Source organism: Ceratotherium simum, chromosome 7, assembly GCF_057802395.1.
Source record: "Ceratotherium simum simum isolate JZ-2026a chromosome 7, ASM5780239v1, whole genome shotgun sequence".
NCBI lineage: Eukaryota > Metazoa > Chordata > Mammalia > Perissodactyla > Rhinocerotidae > Ceratotherium > Ceratotherium simum.
Genome location: NC_141906.1, coordinates 52,732,285 through 52,756,959, shown reverse-complemented (window position 1 = coordinate 52,756,959; position 24,675 = coordinate 52,732,285). Strand labels below are relative to the sequence as shown.

General features: G+C 36.7%; 1 protein-coding gene across 5 annotated transcripts in view; it reads right to left on the bottom strand.

Annotated features, from left to right (window-relative positions):
- Positions 1–24,675, bottom strand: part of CNTN5 (contactin 5) — an 824,990-nt gene that overhangs the window by 291,037 nt on the left and 509,278 nt on the right. For all 5 annotated transcript variants that reach the window (XM_087433624.1, XM_087433627.1, XM_087433626.1 and 2 more), the window contains one exon: positions 15,001–15,103. In XM_087433624.1, coding sequence (XP_087289750.1) covers positions 15,001–15,103 — 103 coding nt within the window. The remainder of the gene's footprint in view (positions 1–15,000; positions 15,104–24,675) is intronic.

Sequence of the window (24,675 nt, the reverse complement as noted above, 5' to 3'; positions counted from 1 at the left end):
CGTCCTATTACTTTTCTATTGCCAGAATTTGTACATAATTTCTTCTAATAAAGACAGGTAAAATATGCTATATCTCAAATGGAGACTGCTTTATTTCTGCCTTCTTGGTATAATAAAGATGGTTAGGGTAACTTTACTTTTGACCTTTCATTTACTTCTTACTGAGTAACTAAAAATGACTGAGGAGGAAACACCTAAAAGCTAGAAAAAATATATGAAAAAATAGATCTCAAAATATTGGCCATCAGGTTGTGAAGGACAATGATCCCTGAAATAAGTTAAATAAGTTAAATGAGTCATACAACTGCCTCAGCTTGCTCCCTCGACAAAGTTTCCAAGCTTCCAAAGTTTCCATAGGGAGGGAAGACTCAGGCAAAGCCCGGCTATCTTTCCGGGTTGAGGAGACAGATCTGGGAGTCTGCGGAAGCTAAGGCAGCTAGAGTTCACAGTACTTGAAAGAGGAGAGCTGCATAGAGAGAGAATGTTAGAGATCTTCAGAAGATCCCCCTTGAGTATTCAGTTTAGTACTCATGAGCCAGGAATAGTTCCTACCTTAACAGTCAAAGTGGAGAATCTCACAATTCAGGCACCATTGGCTAGAGTATTAAGAAAAGTCTTGCTTCAGTGGTGGGGAAGAATTAACCTTAAACTAAATGCTGCTCAGGTCTTATCTAAAAAAGCTTAAAAGAAAGACCTGAAAGAATCAAATTGTTTCCAAGTAACTTAATCATAACTCAGAATAAAGGTCAAGAATACAAAAATACCCAACATCTAGCAATGTAAAATTCAAATACCTGGCATCAAATAAAAAATTGCCAGGTATGCAGAGAATCAGAAAAATATAACTCTTAATGAGGAGAAAAAAATTGATCAACTGAAACCTGCACAAAAAGGACATATATGATAGAATTAGTAGACAAGAACATTAAAACAGTTATTGCAACTATATTACGTATGTTCAAGGACCTATAGGAAATATTTAACATGTTATTTAGGGAAAAATGAAGCCTGATGTGCATACAAAGACTTGTAAACAAATGTTAGAAGTTTTATTGGTAATAGATAAAACCTGGAAGCAACCCAAATGTCCATCAACAGGTAAGTATATGAACACATTGTGATATAGGCATAAAATAGAAAACTACTCAACAACATAAAGGAATGAACTATTGACACACCCAACAACTTGTGTGAATCTCAAGATAATTATTCTAAGTGAAAAAACCCAGACAAAAAAAGAGTGCATATTGTATGATTCCAGTTACATAGGACTCTAGAAAAATGCAAACTAATCTATAATGACATAACAGAGCTCAGATCAGTGGTTTCCTGGGGTTGGGAATGCATGGACGGGAAGAAGGGAAAGATTACAACTATATATGCAGAAATGTTTATGGGTACTGAATATGTGATTTTGTGGCTATGTGATGGTTTCATGGATGTATACATATGTTAAAATGTATCATATTTCACACTTTAAACTTTATTGCATGCGAATTATACTTCAATAAAGCTTTTAAAAAGCAGCCTGAAGAAATACTTCAGCAGTACAGTTAATTTACATAATTGGACTTCTGAATTAATAGATTTTATTTTCTCTACACATTTAAGTCACTGAAAATATATTAGAATATTTATTTTTCCATTATACTCCTTTAATCCCAAAACGAAAGCAAAACAAGAACCTAATGGGGCAATCATCTTATGATACCACTCTTTATGTTTCTTCTATTTTCTGTTATTTGTAACATATAGTCAATAAAACACAGAGACTCAAGAAATAATGAAAACAATGGGCAAAGGGATTCTCCTGGACCAGCTTACTTTATATTTCAATCACCTTCAATTTTAAAAGGTGTTTGTGTGTGGAATGTCAAAGATGACATGGTGGGAAGTAACTGAGACTGTTGATGCTAGAATAACTTTTGTTAACTTAATAAGATAAAAATATCCAATCAAGGGGCTGGCCCAGTGGTGTAGTGGTTAAGTTCGTGCGCTCTGCTTCCGCGGCCCGGGGCTCACGGGTTTAAATTCCGGGCGCAGACTGATGCACTGCTCATCAAGCGGTGCTGTGGCGGCATCCATATACAAAATGGAGGAAGATGGGCACAGATGTTAGCTCAGGGCCAATCTTCCCCAGCCAAAAGAGAAGGATTGGCAAGAGATGTTAGCTCAGGGCCAATCTTCTTCAGCAAAAAGAGGAGGATTGGCAAGAGATGTTAGCTCAGGGCTAGTCTTCCTCACCAAAAAAAAAAAAAATACAATCAACAAACATTTTTCTAATAGCTTTCCAATGCTACAGGGGAGATATTTTGTTTATCAACTCAGAGTTTAAAAATTAAATTGCATATAAACGGAGGAAGAACATGTCATCACTCAGGTTCTGACTGACTTGATCACTACGTTAGGATTTAACATATGCCACCTTCGCCTTAATTACTCTAATTCATCACAATTAATTCTAATTGTGAGGCACACCGTTATTTTAAGAATCACTAAGAAAACATTGCCAACTAAACCATGACACACCATCAATTGTAATATACATCTGGATGTCATAAATGTTAAAATAAAAAAAAAATATGTGCTTTGAATGTATTATATCTATGCTCTCTTTCAATAGAATGTGGCTAAATGTAATGGAATTATATGAAGATGTCCTTCCTCTATTTGTCTGTGTAGCAAACACTGATGTGTGCTATTCTTTCAGAAATGTTGAGAAGGCTACATTTCTCTGTAGGGATGTATAAAACAAGTGAGCTGATTTCATAATGTACTGTCCTTTGAGAAAATGGCCATAAATAAGACATTCTAAAAGTTGTAACTAGATTGATTTGATTCCCAAAAGAAAAGAAAAGTAGGGAATAGAAATGACCGAAAGTACTTATCATTTGCCTTTTATACTATAAAACAGTATCTGACACACGTCCGTGTTGAGCATCATTTTTGTATCTATTGGCTATCAGCTAAAATTATTCTTCAGGCTAAAAATATTATTATAAAGATTTGACATGAAAACTATTCTGTGCTTTATAGCTACTGACAAAAACAGTGACAGGAACAGAAGGTAGGTGCTGCTATATTACTTTGCAAATAAAAAAGGATAAAGAAAAAACAGGATGACAGATATTTAGTGTATGTTTTAACATTTTGTGTCTTGAGAAATTCTTTCTGTGGATTTAACTATTTATTCACATACATATATGTACATACACCCACTTACATGTTTCACTTGTACAGGCAATGAATTCTATCTAATTGCAGCAAACGATAGCAGGTACATGTGACTCTACCATTAAAAATCAAGCACACAGCCAGAGACAATGAATGCAAAAAGTACCAAATCAAAAAAAAAAAAAAAGAAATTAAGCCCTCTACTTTACTGTCATATGAAATCGAAAATGTTCAGATAGAATGAAGAATCAAAAAATGATTTAACTAAGGCAACAATGCATGAACTATAAAACAATTCAGAAACACTTTGATTATACATTGTGCATGCAGATACATTTCACTTAATTGCATACTTTTAAAGTACTATTAGATTCACAACATAGAAGTGAAGAATATGAAGTTGCAATGTTTTAACTTCACAGTAATTTTTTTACAATAAATATTATTGCAGGGGTAAATAAAAACTAGCAAACGTTACCTTTAAGATAAAGGCATAGGAGATGGTTTTGAAAAATACAATTCACTTAATAGCCTTTTCCCTTTGATTTTACCTCCCCACTTCACCTCATCTCAGTGGCACCTGTTTCCAAGTTTTATGACGCCCTAAAAGAAATACTCCAAAGACAAAGATGGACTTATGTCTCTGGTTACTCATTTGGTAAGAACAAGAGAGTGAACAAATAAACTTTATATGTGGTCTTCTGTGTCCTGGGTGTCATAGGCATCAGAGATATAGGGGAAAGTTTTCTCTTTATCTGGCAAAAAAGACTAAAGACATATAGATATGATGTATCCTCTGAATTTCAGGATAAATTCTGACTTGAAAAGGATAAGACTTACACCAGAATTGATGGGATTAGGTATTCATAGAACTATTTTTGATACTAGACCCTAGAATATATGTTCTAAATATGTGACTACTAAGGCTAAAGTGCCTCCCTAAAAACCCAAAGGAAACCACCAACTTAAATATGTAATTAAGAAAAGAAAAACTGTGCCTTTGGAAATTGTTATACATAGTCATGATGTATTGTAATGCTAAAAACTTTTGTGTTATAAGAAATACTCAACTTTTAATTTTACAATCTAAAGGCCTATGCATATGTGGTCTCAGGCTTAGAATTCTTTAATATATTAGTGTATTTCTGCTTCTCCTTGAGCATATATACACACCAGTTATGTTGATGAGTGATTTAATTCAGCCAATGAATGTTCACTTTGCACCAAGTGGGAATGAATTTAAGAGATATTTATGGTGATTAAACAGATGAAGATGAAAAGGAAGAAAGAGTGAAAGATAACTGAAGAGTTTATACTTTTTTTTTTTTTTTGTGAGGAAGATCAGCCCTGAGCTAACATCCATGCTAATCCTCCTCTTTTTGCTGAGGAAGACTGGCTCTGAGCTAACATCTATTGCCAATCCTCCTCCTTTATTTTTTTTCCCCCAAAGCCCCAGTAGATAGTTGTATGTCATAGTTGCACATCCTTCTAGTTGCTGTATGTGGGACATGGCCTCAGCATGGCCGGAGAAACGATGCATCGGTGCACGCCGGGGATCCGAACCCGGGCCGCCAGTAGCGGAGCGCGCGCACTTAACCGCTAAGCCACGGGGCCAGCCCAAGAGTTTATACTTTGAGTGACTACCTTGGTGGTCACCTCCAGTGACAGTAAAAACTCCTTATGTGGCCAGCCTGTGGCATAGTGGTTAAGCTTGGTGCGCTCCACTTTGGCGGCCAGGGTTTGTGGATTCGGATCCCGGGGGTGGACCTACACCACTCATCAGCCATGCTGTGGTGGCGACCCACATACAAAATCTCAGAAGATTGGCACAGGTGTTAGCTCAAGGCGAATCTTCCTTAGCAAAGAAAAGAAAAAAAACCCTCCTTATATAGGTAGATGAGGAGTGGGTGTGGAAGCTGTATTTGAGCTGGAGTTCTAGGGATCCAGTGTGGACTCACCGGCTATGGAACAAAGCATTGAAGAATATAAAGTAGACGAAATTAAGAGGTGAAGCTGGAATTAACAACCAAATTAAAAGTACAAAAGAAGTAGTAGGCTAAATGGGATAGGAAGTGATAGGAAAATCAGGGTACAGCCCTAGGAACTGCAGAAAACAGAACAGATAAAGTGCATGTAGCAGAGCTGATAAAAAGCAGCACTTGAACAAATTCGTAAAGCTGGTGGAACTTCAGTGTGATGACTTTTTTTTAAAGGACATCTCTAGTCTTATTTGCAGCAGAAATAAGAGAGGCAAACTGGTTCAGTAGTAATAGACTTTAACTACGGTTGTGGCAGATAGAATAGCAAGGAAGAATTGGACTTGAGGGATTTTTAAATGGCTGACAGATTGAAACAGAAGGTTTGAGGGTTTAAAGATCAGTGCTAATGCCCAGGGTTTGAGGTGGGATACTTGGCTATTAGAATTAGGGAGTGGAAGATGTCAAGGAAGGCATATCATGTTAGTAAGTCATACTTGATCATGACATATTCAAATTTTCAGTTATTGAAATGAAAAATACAAAATTTAAAAATCTATAAAATACTAATGGCATGCATATTACCAATGCTTGGTACCTAAATTACCAACTTAGTATCAAATCATTCTAAGAACTATATATGAAAACATCTTAACATTCTAAATTCATCTTTAGCTAGTGGACAAATTTTGATGCTGCTCTAGCTCAAATACCAATGTGACAAGAATAAACACATGACAAGTAGGCTTAATTCATAGCACAATGAATCAGTAAGACACATACCACTTTTAAGAGTCTGTGTACTGTGACAGCTTTAAAAATGGAGTGTTGTCATCAAACATATCAACCAAAATGAGACCTCAAATAAAGGTACTCCAGCATATTTGTCGTTACATAAACAAACTTTGAAAGCAGTAATATGTGTATTAAATCATCATTAGAAGAGTTAACCATTGGGCATAAAATTTAAATTTCTAGTAGAACACTCAGTGGGAATTTGTGAGTGATTGATTACATAAAACTTATAGAAATCCAAGACTGGAAGTAGTTCAAAATAAGAAAACTGAGGTCAGAAGGATAAAGAATTTGCCTAAATTTATTCCTATTTTTTATCTATTGAGAAAAACACAGAAATGTGGTTAGAATTAAAGTGCCATACGGAAATCACCCAGCACAAGGTAGATGTTCAGTTTTAAGTATATTGAGACTTTTGACAACTTTTTGATTAATATTTCTTCTACTTTTGCTCCACTAAAGGCTTGCTCAATTATCAAGATTACGTATTGTGCAAATTTTTTGGAGGGTGTGGGATAGAAGTTAGAAACTCTTGATGGATATACTGATTCCTTTTGTCCTGTTTATGAATGTTAACAGCCAACCAGTTTCTGATTTCACAGTCAATATCCAGTGGAACAAGTTATTCTACGAAACTCCAGGGAGATTCACTCAAAATAAAGCTGTTGGATGAGTCTAAACTAATTCAAGTAAAAATCTCAGTCATTTTGGGTTATCTCTTGCTTTATACCTTTGGTGGCTTGTCCTATATACTAATATTCTTAATTCTCAATCACTGAGATACTTAAGTGCATCCAGAAAAATATTTGCTACAATAAAGTGGAAATTACTCTTAGCAACTGAAAAGTGGTATGGTAAGTTGAGAAGAGCATTAGTTTTAGAATCAGGAGACCTGGTTCTGCCTCTATAGCTTGCTAGCTGTGAGGTCTTGTGCAAGTACGCAGTTTTCTGGTGAGGCAGATTAAGTGGTCCTAAGACAGCCCTGGAAAAGTTAGAAATATGATGCCAGTTAACTGTGACTCCAAATTTGAATAATAAATTGGTCTTGTTTCCCTAGAAATAGAAAACACCTCTGAGTGCAAAAGTAAATAAGTAAATAAACACTCCCTTCCATAGTTGGCATTATGGAAGAATGTTGAAAATATAAAGAACATCAAATGAAGAAGCACCAAACCATTAGCTTGGCCAGCATGCCCACATGTCTTGGTCTAGCCCTTCCCTGTGGAGTCCCAGTGACCCATCCACAAATTGATATGAGGCTACGTGATCTTTAAGGATCTTTCAGCACCTCTCTCCTTTGGGTACCACCTGAGATGAGGATGCGTCCTTGGTCTCAACAATACTGAAGCAACCAATAGCTCACAGGGTAATTTTCTTGACTCCATAATGTACCACTTTCCTGTGATAGCTAAACATTTATTGATTCCTAGACTCAGTGACTAACTCCTATCCCCAGATCTTCTGTCAAGCGAACGATTAAGTAATTTGATTTTAGTTTGATAGACAAATACCACACAACTCCAATTTCTTTTTAATTCCTACAGCTCTTAGTGACTGGCAGTTCCAAATAAACACTATTAATAAATCATCAATCTGTAACTAAAGTGAAGGTTCTTTCAGGAATGTTTGCCAGTTATAGACTGTGGGAAGTCTCTGAGGAATATTTGTCATTCTCACGGTTACAATGGGACATAAGAGCAGCCATTTGAGACAGGTTGGCTAAAGACTGAGGAAAAGAAAATATAAACTACAGCAAAAATGACTTTATGACTTGACAACTGGTGCTTTCTTATTTGCAATAAACATATAAAAAGAGAAAAGAATTACTTAATGTTCTGGTTCCCTAATAGGCATTTGATGGAGTGTAACAAAAGATAATTTGTAAATGCTATCTGAAAGAGAGATAAGCAGGAACTAAAAAGGGCAGGAAATTGAATGTGTACTTCCCTCCCACCTCACCACCAGGTTTCAGATGAGTCTGGAAAGGTCATTCACATAATTATTACAGTACTGGTGCAAGGCCTTTTGAGCACAGCTGATCTGATTGTGTGTTAATGGCTGCAAAAGCAAGATAAGGAACATGTAAAGTAAAGGAAAAAAAAATTTGCCTGCAACACTATTAGCTTGCAGGATTGTCATAAGAGATAAACTGATGTTGCATTATAGCATATGGCTTTTTTATTACAGAATAACCCCAAGTTCGCCCTTGTGCACAGGGTCACTTAAGCATCAGTGACCAAATTTTACTTCTTTGTTGTTGGTGGCTATGTGACATATCTCATGATCTTTCTGGGGTCTACAAAAGGTCACATGGTGAAATGAAATCTGCCAGAAAAGTATAGCTAATGTAACATGGTCAGAATTTTCAGGGCCAAGACATGTGAAAGGCACCTGAAGACTTCTGTCTGACGAAACCAAGGCAATAACATATCTCCCGTTACAAAAGATTGACCACATTTCTCATACCTGAATTCAATTCAGTAAGCATATTCAGCACCTGCTGCATGTAAAAATATTCTAGGGATCCAAAAATTTAGCACAGTAAAGAAGACAGATACACATAGCTGGCCCAATGGAGCAGGCTAAATGGTGAAATATTGGTGGTCATATAGTTCTAAAGGTAAGAGATTGGTTCTCGTGTAAAGCAGGCAGGATTTAACAGAGAAGTAGCATTTGACCTAAGCCTAAAACTGAAGAGATTGTGAGCGTGGGATATTTTAGATTGAGGGAAAAGAGCTACAGGACCAGAGAAGCAGGAAAGCACGTGTGGATGAGGTATAGGAAGGGGTGTGGTTGATTAAGAGATAGGGATGAGTTTGAACATGTAAAGTGGCACCTGTACTAGTTATTAAATTACCGTCTCTCAGCTCTACCCTTCTGACTCTGTTTTGTGATGTGAGGGCTGACTCTGTAAGCCACATTTCTGCACTGCGCTGGAGGGAGACGGCAAGACTTGAAGGGACACACTCCTGTTTTGCGCCCTGTCTGCTGGAGATTCCTGTAAATGGTACTTCAGTAAGGCGTCTTTCCCAAAGCAGCAAAGGAATCTAGTTTGAGTTTTTCCAACACTTGTAGGACAAACTTCATTGAGCCCCAACTCAGAAACACCAGTACCAGCCAGACGGCTGGTATCTGCTTCTCAGAGGTCTGGGTCCCAGAGGGGTACCTCTGAGCTTCTAATTTTTAATAATTCCAACGCTTCCTAGAGATGGTCACTGCTTTCTGCAGTTACTAACTCTCCATCCTTTAAAGTTTTTATCTTACTCTGTGTCACCTAGTTAACTACTTGTATAGACTAGACTTAAAATCTGAGCACAACCAGTTGAAAATATCACCAACTTTCAATTACATAACACGTTTAGAGAGAATCATTGAATGGATATATTTATTAAGGCCCTAAGGGATTTCTTATTTGATTGTCCTTTGACCACTTATCTCTCATTTCCTTTCAAGAGTATTGTGTCCAGTGTTTAAAAGAGGACCTGGGAAATATCAAAGATACCCCTCCTTCACTTATTAAAGTCTCTGGGCTGAATGCTGAGCAAGAAAAGACAACACTCTTCATTTCTCCTCCCTGCATATGCCATCAACCACTTTAAAATGTTATGTAATAACGTGGTTGCCAAATGGCAGCTAAAGTCTGCCTGGGTCTCTAGCCTTCTACTCTTAATATTCAGCCTGAGTGGACAGATGAGCGGTCAGGGAAAGATGTTTAAAATTTTCTTTTCCAGCCCTGATCCAGACCATTTCTCTCCTTTCAAGAAACACTCCATCTCAATTATTAGAAGACAAATGAGTATTATTATATTCTTACAGCAGTCTGGGGAAAGAGCTCCTACAGCCACTGCTGATAACCCATTTTCCCTGTAACAACTTCTTTTTCATCAAGAACTTCTACTCTATGCCCAATCTAATTCTGCTAGTTTAATCCCATACTGTTGAATTTCACCCTCTTCCCACCTTGTTGAAACTGGAGAACAGCTTGTGAGCAATCTCTTGATAATAACCTTCCATATGTCTAAAACAGCCTTTTCTTCCCAAAGTAATTAATTCCTCTCCTTCTCTCGTCCCCCCTTTATTTTTTACACTTTGCTGTGTTTCCCAAGCTTTTACACACCTTTGTTTCCCTATGGATCCTCTTTAAGCATTTCCTATTTTTCTGGGGAGATAATACCTTTGCAGAATTAACCAGTACCAAGCATAGCATGTCACAGTCACTGCATGGATAAGTTCTGTACTCAGTATTGTATAATTTTATTTGCAGAGAGATTTCTAGGAGTGTAACTAGTACACTTCTGTTGTATTCTGCTGCAGCAGCCAAAGAGAAACCATTTGATTTTTGCTAAATTCAGATTTAAGTAGAGGTTTCTTTAGAAGAAAATTTGCAGTTTATAGCTTTCCTATTGACTTTGTACTTAACTTCAAATTAGGCAAGTTAGTAAACTTGTGTGACATTAAGAGAGAGTGAAATTCGATAACCTAAAATCATTCGTCTTCTGCTATTTTCCTTTAAGAATACAGAAAAAGTATCAGCTTATATATTTTTAAATTATCTGTGTAACTGTGGCTGCATTAATTTACTGCATTAATTTAATTTATTAAGAACTGAGCACCTGTAGGGACAGATTATATAGAGGTAAATGTACTTTTCAAGAGGAGTAAAAACGTAGTTTGTGAGCAATGGAACAGTATTCTGACATTTTGAATGCATTATTCTTTAACGATCAAAGAAATTCCCCAATGTGGCCTATCAAAGGTTCACGATCTTGTCATGAGTCAGAGAAAATTCAAAAGCAAGAAAATATGCTGTTATTGTCATTTAGTTTCAGTTTAAAGTTGGAACAAAAAGACGGGCAGTAAATCTCTCTAGAGATAAAAGTTGTCTGTGGGAGGACTCCTTATGTCCTGCTGCTTATGTAATGCTGTGTGCTGCTGCTTATGTAATGACTAAGACTGGACTCCAGGCTGTGTGATGCTAGATCCAACCAAATATATGAAGATAGAATGGCATCTCTGAGAACAGGGACTGTGGAAATCCCTGGAAGCTAGTACAGTGCCTGGCACATAGTTCTTAAAACCTCCAGACTTGTATTCAGTTCTAGGTCCTTTCAAGATACTTTAGCCCATTTACATTTATAAGACGGTCTATGCAAAGCCCATTCCTTGCTTTTTGGCTCCTCTGTATTAAAGAATGAATCATTTTTCCTTGAGAGAGGAGGTGTATCTAGGAATGCATTTGATTCAATTAATAACATGATAAAAACGGTGATTTCTAGCAGGAAATCTAGATTACCCCAGTAACTCTGGGAGGAGGTAAGGTTTGAAACAGCAAGATTTTGTGCTTATGATCTTCTTGTTTGCCCTTCAAATATCATTATTGAATCAAATATCATTCTATGTGATATATATTTTTCACTCCGTTCTTTAGCCTAGTATTTAAGTATGGTAAATCTCTCTCATTCTGAACCTCACTCTACCACTCAAAGGAAACAAACCAACCAACAAACTCTTCTTGAGGGTCAATAGATTAAGAGAAGTATTTTGGATTGCTTTTGTTAAATAGTGAGTATGACTTGGACATGATAATAAGCTTTCAGAATAAAATCAAAAGAGAAGGGGAAATCGTAGGTCTAAGAGAGAGAGAGACTTGATGGAGTGAGGCACGAATAGGCAGGAAATTGTGGGGACAGGAATACAAGTGTAAATTTGGGCATTAATGGGAAATGATGAGTGGGCAAGAGGTAGGAGCGTGGAGTGAATATGGGCGGATTTTTTGGGGATTATAAGGGTTAGTCGAGAGGCTGTATGCATAAAGAAGCTAGTATTTATTATTTATCATCTGTTAATTATAAAGAATTGATTGGATTAAGTAGACACAGTATTTCTGAGTTCATTCATTCCTTCAACAAACATTTCCTGAGTGCTGTCTATGTGCCAGGCACTGTGGCAGGCTCTAGGAATATACAAGGGAGGAATGCAGTCATGATTCCTACCTTCATGGGGCTTAAATCTTAATGATGGGGACTTGCTGTCTATTCTGTTTGCCTCCCTTGCCTGTCTTCCTCCTCCTCCCCGAGACTGTCTTGCTTGGTGTACTGCTGACTGCATCCTCTGGACTTGCAAGCCAGCTTCTGGTTGCCTTCAGCCATGAGAGCCACCAGAGGAGACCAGGAAGAATGTGGAAAAAGAAGTCAGGATATGAATTTCCTGATTCTTTCCTCGGCTGTTCTGTTAATGCATCTCTTCATGGCTACAGAGACTACAGCTCCTATTGGGCGGACCCTGACCCACTCCATATCTCCAGCTCTCCCTGGTTCTGGTGACACTGTCTCCTCCTCCTTGCTCATTCAGGCTTAAGGGTGGGAATAACTGCTTGCATCACTAGTCTACAAATGCCTCAGTTTCTTTCTTTGGTCCTCTTAACCCTGCACACGGATCTTCAATTCGTGCCATTACTAAACTCTTTTGAACCATCTGAGTTGGATCCTGTTTCTAGCTGGATTCCTGACCAATACAGAGAATTGTTTTTTTAACTAGAGAAACACATATGTAAATAATTTAAAACCATATTAAGGATTAGGAAGAAAAAATACAAGCATTTAGACAGAGAATAATGGGTGTGAGTTAGATAAAGTTGTCACTAATGGCCTTTTTAGAGGATGATATTTAATTTGAGGGCAGAGGATAAATGAGAGTGAGCATGGAAAGAATGGGGAAGAGTGTTGCTGATGAAGGGAACAGCAAGTGCAAAAGGCATGTAAAAAAGAGCTTGATAGCACTATGCCAGAATTTGGTTATAATACTCTATGAGGAACATTTGGTTAAAACACTGTATGTGGACAGACTGAGGGGAAAATTCAGCTTGAGTGGCAATGTCCTGATAGATATCTAATGACAGGTACTCAAGTTCTTGGATAAAGGCCCACCAGAGAATCATGTACTTGTTAAAGTGGGAAGCAGCTCAGGTGAGCTGTAGGAACTAAGCAGATGCTCAGGTATTAATTTGAAATTGCTGTGATCATTTTGGGACACAATGATGATCTACTCCACAGGATAATGTGCTATAAAGGAAGATATTATTTGCTTGATCTTGTTTACTTTCATCAGAGTGGTAGGTTAGTCTCTAGGTAGAAGTAGATCTCCTATTAACATTTTTTTTTCATAATTGTGACACTTCATAGAAAGAATGTCAAATGAGCAACAGAGATGTTCTTGACAGGCTGTGTGTCTTCTTCATCTTCCTTTTATTAATTTATTTTTAGGAGGGGCATGGGAGAGGGAGTAGCAAAGAAGGAGTGGAGAAGTTAAAGAAAATAAAATATTAAAAGAACATAATTTGACTGTTGAATCCTACCTAGAATGAAAGGGACCTTAAGGATCAACATACTAAGCATATTTCAAGACTTCCAGAAGTAAACATATCTAACTTATTAAATAAACATGCCTGGGGAAATATCTCATATTGTTTTTCTGTCTGTAAATTCAGTTCTCTAATTTGTTTTACAATATGACCTCCCTTTGTTTGTGGTTTTAGTGAAAATTCAGGCATTTAAGAATTATTTAATTGCAGGATATACTAAAACCTTTAGCATCAAGCCAAAGTATACTATTTTTGTATTTATCAGAATTGAGCTGCTTACTCAGGACATTTTCAGACATACTTGACACCACAACATGGGAAAATGGTGGAAAACAAGACTTTTAAGGTATTATTTAATCTTGTGCATTTAACTAATACAGTGGTCCCTTGGTATTCAAGGGAGATTAGTTCCAGGACTCATCACGGATACCAAAATCTGCAGATGCTCAAGTCCCTTAATTGGCTTTCCATATCCGCAGGGTCGACTATATCTTTGGGTTTGGAAGGCTTCCTCAGGTATCTGCCTAAACACCTCCTAGATGAATTTTAAGTACTTGAAATATATTTCTATTTATAGGCATCTTTTGCTTAAAAGATGGACCACACAACAATTTATTTTGTTTTTGGTCTATTATGATCGTGGTCCTACTTAGATTTAAGCAAAATTGCACATATATGTTATCTCAATCAGTCTTGAAATTAGAAAACATGGTGTTTACTATTTTCATGCCCTAAACTTCCTCTTATTAGCTGAATTTTTCATATTTACTAATATTTTCCTCACCCATAGGCTAAGTCTACTTTAAGCACATTTGTATAGCACGTTTTATCTCTAAGTACTTGATAGTCATGCGCTGGGAGTTAGCTCACCACAACTGAAGTTAAATGATTAGTAACTCTGATAGAGATGCATTTATGCAAATTATAATTATAGAGTCTAGAAAGGACCCTGAGGTCTTATCACCCTAAAAAAACAAAACAACAACACTCTGTTTAAAATAAATCATAATACTCTAATCAAATATAATCAAAATTCCATGCCTGCCTCTATGCCCAATACTCATATTGTAAACATCATTGACAAGTGATTATATATCACGGGATTTAAACCCTCAGAAATAGACTCATTAAGCATAGCAGACATTAGAGTGTGATATAAATCCTCTCTCTGATTTGGGGAATGATTACATGTTGTACATATTGACAGCTGGTGCTATCGTGTTATCATTTCAGGAGATACTGAAGTAATCAATTTGCTCACTACAACTATCATTGTTATGATTTTTATACTGTTGTCTTATTATATCTTATCAGAATTTATATCCTATACATGAGGAGCAGATAGCACCTTACCCTTTTATCTTCTTTTTATTTTCATCATTGCTGAATGAAATTTAAGAATGATACTGAAATTTTAAGACACGTAGGCAAAGAGATGTAAAGCGCTTCTTTTACTTAAAGAAGTTTCCTTTATGTTAAAATGGTAAAATTGTATACATTATTGTTCATAGAAATGACTAGAAAGATAATTATAATTGGTTACTTCATCAATTCCCATTTGCCCTTCTTTTAAAAAACGATAGCTACCGAGGAGCTTCTGGGAAAATGAAACCTCGCAAAATAAGTCATCCAAAAATAAGCTATGTCACATTTTAATAAACAATTGTGTCTAATTATGGAAGAATATGTACTTACTTGCCAAGCGCAAAGCATTCCATCTTAACAGTTGTTCCCTTAGCAGCTGTAACCGTGAAAGGAAAATGGACCTCAATTTTCGGCTCATATTCTCCCATCACACCTGGGAAATAAAGAATAGTCTTTAAGCACAAAATGAAAGTCACAATTTCTTTCCAATCCTGGAGATGTTACAGTGAAAAGCACTGTGGTTTGATTGTTAATGTCTGTTTGATGACTGCTAAATTTTTGATGCATTGAAATAAATACACTTAGGCTCAATCATTATGATGAAATCCTAGTGGTCCCTTAAGGATTGGATTGCCTGTATGTTCAATATCATTTAAGATAAAAATTATTGAAAGTGTTAATCAACACTGGTAGTTTAGTTACTGATTATATTCCAGAGGAAATAAATAACTATGAACATTTCTCATGGTAAATAATTGTGTTGATTTGAAAAAAATACAAGTATAGGTATTAGAACTTTCTTTATCATTGTCATATAAATGAATACTTATTTATTAAGTCAACACACATTTTTTAAATACCCATAATATGTAAGCATTTTGCTAGGCATTGTGGGAGTTACAAAGATAAATCCGCCATGAACTGTGCTCTCAAGCACTCAACAAGTGTATTCTTAAAGGAAGAAACAACATATAATCAAGTATGGGGGAAGAACCATACATCAAAATAATTGTAATGCAAGATAGGAAGTGACGAATGTCACGAATGAGGTACCCCTAAAGTATTATGTGCATTTAAGGGGATTATAAGAATAGTTAGGATTTGGATAAATAGAGAAAAGATAGAAGAGAAAGTAAATGGAACTGTAGGAACAAAGTCAAAGAGATGGGAAACCACCAGAAATAAGAATACCGGTTTTTCTGGCATGTTGGTATATGAAGGGAAATGATATTAGGCAAATTTGTAAATACAAATGGAGTCCAAAAAATAGAGGGCTTTGATTATCAGAATAAGACATTCAAACTTAAATCTGTAAGTAATTCGGACCCATTGGGGTTTTGAATAGAGGACTGGCATTTTGCTCAGATGCATATACTGGAATTGGAGCAGAGACTGATAAATCAATTACATATTGTATGACACAAGGTAGAAGTAATAAAGGCCTGGACTTGAATTATGGTAGTGAAAAAAGAGAAAAGGCACTAGATGGGAAAAACCAAGAAAGAATTGAACTTGGTACACAATGATGGTGCTGGGGATAAGGATGTGGGCCTCGTCAATAATAACACTAAGGAGGAGTTAGGGTAGTTTCCAGCCGGGGGGAAATTGGGCTACATCAATGAAAGAAAAAAGAACACAGCTACAGTGGGAAAGCTGATGACTTTCATTTTAGGAGTATTGAGTTTGATACCTATATGACATTCAAAAGAAAGTGGCCAGATAACGCAAAGACAGAATGAAGCTCAAGATGAGTTCTGGACTGGTGATACACACTTAGCGTCCTCATTTGGAGGCAGCAATTGAAGCCATGATGTTGGGTGGGCTTTCACCTATCAAAACATAACGCACTAGATGAGGACTGGTGAATTCCAGGGCTAGTGCCCTCAGGCAGCCCTGGAGCTAATTTCCTCCCCAAAATAACTTTTAGGAGATCCCTGTGTGTAAAGCACCACAGAGGACACAGTTATGATTTAGCACAGACACTTCTTTGAGGAGCTTGTGTGTGTGTCTGGGGGTGTCTATGTTTATGCCCATATGTGTACATATAGGTCTGTGTGTGATTCCTTTGTGCATGTGTGTGGGATAAGAGAGAAGAGAAGAGGAAAAAACCCAGACAGAGTAAAATAAATGCTATACGATATGACGGCAAGATGCACTGGACGTGCAAAGGGAGAAAAGGTTACCTTTGGCAAAGAAAACCTTTATGTGTTCATTTTTTGTCTATTTATTATTATTGATTTGAGCTGAGCCTTGAAGGAAGAATGTGGATAACTTTAGATGGAAAGTGTTTAAGTTCACTGAGAACAGGAAGATTATCTTTCCTCTTTTTGCTAGTTTTTTTTGCAAAGCAATCATAGAGAAACTATTACTGATGTTTTCATCAAAGAGATTGGGCTTCTGGATCTGGCTCTGCTAACTAGACTGTACCATCTCTGACACGTTAGTGACCTCTGTGTCTCATTTTTCTAATCTATAAACTGAGGGACTAGAAGAGAATTACAACTAATGTAATGTCCTGCTCTAACAGGCTAACTCCCTGGATTGTTTCCCAGTTTAATGCTTGCTGTGCACCAAGAGTCTGATAAATAGCAAGTGAAGTGAGTGGTTAGTACTATTATATCATTCAAAACAGATGTTTAAGGACTTTGTCTCTATCTCTTTCTCAGTAATGTTTTTCTCTTCTACTTCTTTTTTTATATCCTCCTCCTGACCTCCTCCTCAAACTTTCCAACTTCCTTTCTTTTATTTCCTCGTGTCTTCTTTTTTCCTTATATCTCTCCTGAATAGCAAGATTTGGCCTGCTAGTGGTACCTGGCTGAGTGTATCCAATGATGAGAAGTTTATCTTCAATGCCCTCCGGTAAGCTCCCATATGAGGACTCCCAGGCACCCTGTTCAGTGGCTACCTTTGACTGCCTACCTGAAGCAGTCCCTAAAGTCAGCTTCTGATCTCCCCATCCACTCTTAACATTGATTCTGTAGTATTCTTGTTCCTTGTCTGCCTGTTAATACGATGATTTAATAATGCATGATTTATCACGAGGCTTATTAAACTTAAGCTTATTAAACTTAATATCCTTACTTCCACGGGTTCCCGTGAGTGCTGGCAGTTGCTGAGTGCTGTGGAGTGTTGCAGAAGGGCAGTGAAAGTCAGGCTGAATTTAGAAAATATTTCTATATAATCATTTCCAGTAAATTCCTTAAAGAGGTCTCAGAAGAAAGGGACTTGAATCTCCAAAGCTCTAGTAATTTGTGTTGATTTCCTATCCTAAATAAAAATTCCCTTTAGAGTCCACTTTTATATTAATACTTTTGTATTCTTTTTACTAAAGAGGATCCTATAATTGTACATTTCAGGTCCTTTAAAACCTGGATAATATCAAAGTGTTACTGAAATTATTGGCTAATAGGAGCAATATCCATGTATTCTCTCTCTTCTCTTCCAGGTAAAGTTTGTGAATTGCAAGGAAGACATTCTTTTATAGCTTTAATCCTTAAGAACGACTCAAAGGATGGGCACTCCTGGTAGTATTTGGGAGGTAATTTTGTCCAGCTAGGGCCTTCTGGTGTTTCTTAAATGATTCCTCTTTGGCCCAAGACATTATTAAGCCTCACTGCAGGGCCCAAGAAGTTTGCTAATATGTGAACTAGATATTAAAATTAAAATTAAAATGTTTGAATAAGAGGCTTCAAATTCTATTACCTAATTTGAGCTGTACTGTAAGAAATAAAAAGTTCTTTTTAATTTTACTCTGATAGTGATGATATAAGAACAGATGGGAAAGCTCTTTAGATATGTCTTGCTCTTTAACAATTTATTACATTCGGGAACTAAGTTTTGTTTTATATTTCATTGGATAATTATGTTAGAGCTAAAGTTCAACTTAGCTTATATAATTTACTCTCTTTCTTTTAAAGATGAGAGAGCTAAGAGTCAAAGGGTAGTGGTATTGGCCCAAGGTTCTGTAGAAAGCTGTTGGTGGAAATGGGGCAAAAATAGGAGTTTTCTGACCTTAAGTCTGTGGCTATTTTCTTGACATCACTCTGTTGAGGGATTTCAATCACAGCATATAACAGTTCAGGCACACCACATGTACTACATCAATCATTGATTGCCTGCCATTGCTACTCAGTTTATTTCAGCTGCAATTTTTAATATCTCAAGTCATATGCAGCTTAGCTTGTAATTTCTTTTGTTGGGTGGGGTATGATTATGAAAGGAAAGGGAAAAAGTCTTATAAGACACATAGCTAAAGATCAAAATATTAGGCTTATCTCTTCAGTCAAGGTAGCTCTTTTATTTTTTGATGGCCCCTAGTATTAAGTTAAATCTGCTCAAGAGACACTGCACTGCATCTTCATCTCTTTCCCCACACCCATCTCTTCTGGCTTAGTTGGCTGCCTTACTTTGGAATTACATGCCATTAAAAGATGACCTCAAATTACCCTAATTACTAATAAACAGAAGCCTTCCAGCTGAGAGCACATTACTCTCTTTCTATGTCTTCATGGTTGTTGATTTTCTTATTTATTCCAATTAGTTACAAAGAGCTAGAGTGCTTTTCCATAAGTGGAATGCAACTTGGAGCAGTGTTTCTCCAAGTACATTGCCGAAGAGAGAGCCAGTGACAATCAGAAAAATCTGGAAAACTTACTAAAATTTCAGGCTACAGCGTCCAACTCCAAGCCTAGTGATAAATTACCGTTGAAGGTGGAGCTACAGACTCTCTATTTTAATGATTTTCCTAGGTCATTTTACGTACATTAAAGAAATTCGAAGTTCGACCTGCCTTAATTATGATTTTTATCATGTTGTCACATTGCATTCATTGATGACTTGCCCTAACAGTAGGACAAATTCTATTCAAATATAGGTACTAGTACTCATACCAGAGCTGGTTTTTTTTTTTTTTTTTGATTGTCTGGAGATCAGTTCTGATTGGTCAATGTCCACGTGATAGTAGTTGTTAAATATTTTAAATGACATTTATGTCTGACACTCATGGTAACACTCATTTCTAGGGTCAAGAATTCATGTCCAGTAAACCTTAAAAAACTGGCATAGCTAATGAGTTAAAAGGTTTGGCCAATCATTTTCTTATGTCCAAATAAAGGATATTTACATTTTTGTCTTCAACACCTTTGCCAATTGTACTCAACATCTGTTTCTTGTTTTCCAAGAATAGCAGCTATATTCTCAGTGCTTCTTTTGGGAAATGCCTCTTTCATCTTCTCTAACCTTGAGTTGAACAGGAGCCACTATCTTCTTATAGGTTCTGCTTTCCTGGCTGTGGTTATTAGCTTATTATGGGCATCTGATCCAACCTTGGCCAGTTATATTACCCCATTGCTCTTGTACACAATGTTTGATTCATGGATGGGCAGCTGAGGTTGGGATTTTTGAACTAGAAAGTTCAAATTTTAGTTTCTCTTTGGTGGCAAAAAGGACCCTGCATGTCTGAGAGCCACTGGAGCATCCACTAGTTGAAGGAGGTAATCTATCATTGAAGAGGATTAAGCCAATTTAGATAGAATTAAGCTAATGCAGATAGAGAAGAGATGGAAAGAGAGAGTACAGGTAGCATGTCACTTCTACTTGGGATTTAGCATTTTGCCCTTCTCTCAGTTAAATAAAATGAATTCCCTATTTTGCTTATTTCAAGTTGGGTTTCTCAGTTGCAGCCAAAAGAGTTCTTACTGATACCTCATCGGGCTCAGCATAACCAGTGGTGACCCAATGTTGTGTTGTATCTCATAACCTATCCAGATTCTGAGTCTATCATATTCTAGATTAGGCAAAGGACAAGATGGAGTGGTGGTGGGATAGGGGCCAAGACAATTCAATATGTATGATTTGTCCTATTTTTAAACATCATAACTTTTAGTAGAGAATATAAATTCTTGTAGAGAATATAAAACCGTATTATATATATCCTAACAAAAGAGAATAAATGAAATTAGAAAAGTACAGATAAAGTACTAAGGGAGTTGAGAAGGAGAGATTATTGACTAGGAAAATGAGGGAACTGCTTTAAGTGGTTTGTGACAATAGGATTGGAGTTGAAGATGTGATGGTGGAAGTTTAGCGACTCTCAGGTGGAAGGGAAAGTGTTAGTAAAGACATGAAAGTGAGAGCCAGCCCTGATGGCCTAGTGGTTAAAGGTCTGTGCGCTCTGCTTCGGAGGCCAGGGTTCGGTTCCCAGGCACGGAACCACACCACTCATCTGTCGGTAGCCATACTGTGGCGGCAGCTCACATGGAAGAACCAAAAGAACTTACAACTATACACAACCATGTACTGGGGCTTTGGTGGGAAAAAAGAAGAAAAAAGGAGGAAGATTGGCGACAGATGTTAGCTTAGGTTGAATCTTCCTCTGAAAATAAAAAAAGACACGAAAGTGAAATTCTATCTGGAGTTTTATCAGAAATTTAATTTTATTGCATTGAGTATGAAAGAATAGTGAGAGAGAAATTTCAAATGTAAGTAGGAGCTAGATGGTAAATAATATTTAGGAATGTTATATTTTATTATTCATTTATTAAGATGCCACAGCAGTGGCATTTGAATAGACCAATCACCAGTAAGGAGATTGAAACAGTAATCACAAACCTCCCCAAAAATAAAAGTCCAGGACCAGACGGCTTCCCTGGTGAATTCTACCAAACATTCAAAGAAGACTTAATACCTATCCTTCTCAAACTCTTCCAAAAAATTGAGGAGGGGGGGAAGCTCCCTAACTCATTCTACGAAGCTGACACTACCCTGATACCAAAACCAGACAAGGACAACACAAAAAAAGAAAATTACAGGCCAATATCACTGATGACCATTGATGCAAAAATCCTCAACAAAATACTAGCAAATTGCATACAACAATACGTTAAAAAGATTATACACCATGATCAAGTGGGATTTATTCCAGGGATACAGGGATGGTTTAACATTCGCAAATCAATCAACGTAATACACCACATTAATAAAATGAAGAACAAAAATCACATGATCATCTCAATAGATGCAGAGAAAGCATTTGACAAGATCCAGCATCCATTTATGATAAAAACTCTGAAAATATGGGTATAGAAGGAAAGTACCTCAACATAATAAAGACCATATATGAGAAACCCACAGCTAATATCATCCTCAATGGTGAAAAACTGAAAGCTATCCCTCTAAGAACAGGAACCAGACAAGGATGCCCACTGTCACCACTCCTATTTAACATAGTATTGGAAGTCCTAGCCAGAGCAATCAGGCAAGAGAAAGAAATAAAAGGGATCCAAATTGGAAAGGAAGAAGTGAAACTGTCACTATTTGCAGATGACATGATTTTATATATAGAAAACCCTAAAGAATCCACCAGAAAACTTTTAGAAGTAATAAACGAATATGGGAAAGTTGCAGGATACAAAATCAACATACAAAAATCAGTTGCATTTCTGTACACTAACAACGAAGTAGCAGAAAGGGAAATTAAGAATACCATCCCATTTACAATTGCAACAAAAAGAATAAAATACCTAGGAATAAACTTAACCAAAGAGGTGAAAGATCTGTACACCGAAAACTATGAAACATTTCTGAAAGAAATTGAAGAAGACACAAAGAAATGGAAAGATATTCCGTGCTCTTGGATTGGAAGAATTAACATAGTTAAGATGTCCATACTTCCTAAAGCCATCTATAGATTCAATACAATCCCTATCAAAGTTCCAACAACATTTTTCACAGAAATAGAACAAAGAATCCTAAAATTTATATGGAACAACAAAAGACCCCGAATAGCTAAAGGAATCCTGAGAAAAAAGAACAAAGCTGGAGGTATCACACTCCCTGATTTCAAAATATACTACAAAGCTATAGTAACCAAAACAGCATGGTACTGGCACAAAAACAGACACACAGATCAATGGAATAGAATCGAAAGCCCAGAAATAAACCCACACATCTATGGACAGCTAATCTTTGACAAAGGAGCCAAGAACATACAATGGGGAAAAGAAAGTCTCTTCAACAAATGGTGTTGGGAAAACTGGATAGCCATATGCAAAAATGAAAGTAGACTCTTACCTTACACCATACACAAAAATTAACTCCAAATGGATTAAAGACTTGAATGTAAGACCTGAAACTGTGAAAGTTCTAGAAGAAAACATAGGCAGTACGCTCTTCGACATCAGTCTTAGCAACATCTTTTCAAACACCACATCTGACCGGGCAAGAGAAACAATAGAAAAATAAACAAATGGGACTACATCAAACTAAAAGCTTCTGCACAGCAAAGGAAACTATCAACAAAACGAAAAGACAACCTAACAATTGGGAGAAGATATTTGCAAACCATACATCTGATAAGGGCTTAATCTCCAAAATATATAAAGAACTCATGCATCTCAACAACAAAAACTACCAACCCAATTAAAAATGGGCAAAAGACCTGAACAGACATTTCTCCAAAGAAGATATACAGATGGCCAACAGACACATGAAAAGATGTTCAAAATCACTAACTATCAGGGAAATGCAAATCAAAACTACAATGAGATATCACCTCACGCCCGTCAGAATGGCTATAATTAACAAGACAGGAAACAACATGTGTTGGAGAGGATGTGGAGAGAAGGGAACTCTCATACACTGCTGGTGGGAGTGCAAACTGGTGCAGCCACTATGGAAAACAGTATGGAGATTCCTCAAAAATCAACGATAGAACTACCATATGATCCAGCTATTCCACTGTTGGGTATTTATCCAAAGAACTTGAAAACACCAATTTGCAAAGGTACATGCACCCCTGTGTTCATTGCAGCCTTATTCACGATAGCCAAGACTTGGAAGCAACCTAAGTGCCCATCAAGGGACGAATGGATAAAAAGCTGTGGTATATATATACAATGGAATACTACTCAGCCATAAGAACGATGAAATCCAGCCATTTGTGACAACATGGATGGACATTGAGGGCATGATGCAAAGTGAAATAAGTCAGAGGGAGAAGGTCAAATCCCGTATGATTTCCTTCATTAAGTAGTAGATAATAACAACAATAAACAAACACATAGGGACAGAGATTGGATTGGTGGTTACCAGAGGGGAAGGGGGGAGGGTGAAAGGGATAATTGGGTACATGTGTGTGGTGATGGGTTGTAATTAGTATTTTGGTGGTGAACATGATGTCATCTATGCAGAAATAGAAGTACAATGATGTATCCCTGAAATTTTTACAATGTTATAAACCAATGTTACTGCAATAAAAAAAAAATTAAAAAAAAAAAAAAAAAAAAAAAAAGATGCCACAGCAGTGGCTTGATAAATTTGCATGAGCACTCACTTGGAAAAATAGTTTTAACATCAACAGGCACCTGATTTTATTTAGAGATAGTACCTGGAGTTAATATTACACACACTCAATGTTATCAGTGATTACATATTGGTAAATTGAACAGAATAAGTGTAATGAAGTTGTACCTAGGATAAGCATCAAAATGAACTGAACTGAACTGAACTATAGCTTGCACATTAAATGATTTGCATATTTTAATGCATTGAAATTTCTTAATAAAATGCCTTGGGGATTTTCTTTTATTTTATCAGAAATATATCTGGTATCAGAGTTCCCTACATTATTTTTATTTTATACTTCTTGAGTTTCAATAGATGTTTCATTTGTAACTTTTTTTTACTGTCTTTAGGAATCTGAATATAAACATATAGTTATTGTGCTATGCAAGCCCCCTAGTAAGGAAATGGAAGCTCAAATAAATAACAACAACAACAACAAATAATAATAATAATAATGATAGAAATGAGAGAAGAGAGAAAGGAAATGACTAAATAGTTCACTTTATGATTACAAATGTCACGCTGGGTGTGAGACATGTCAGTGTACTCATCCTTTCAGGACATATTGAATATCAACCTGTGATTCCTAGATAAATGATGCAAATCCCAACTCTAGCCCTGGCTCTGCTGAAACACTGAGGCAAGCACAGAACCTCTTTAGAT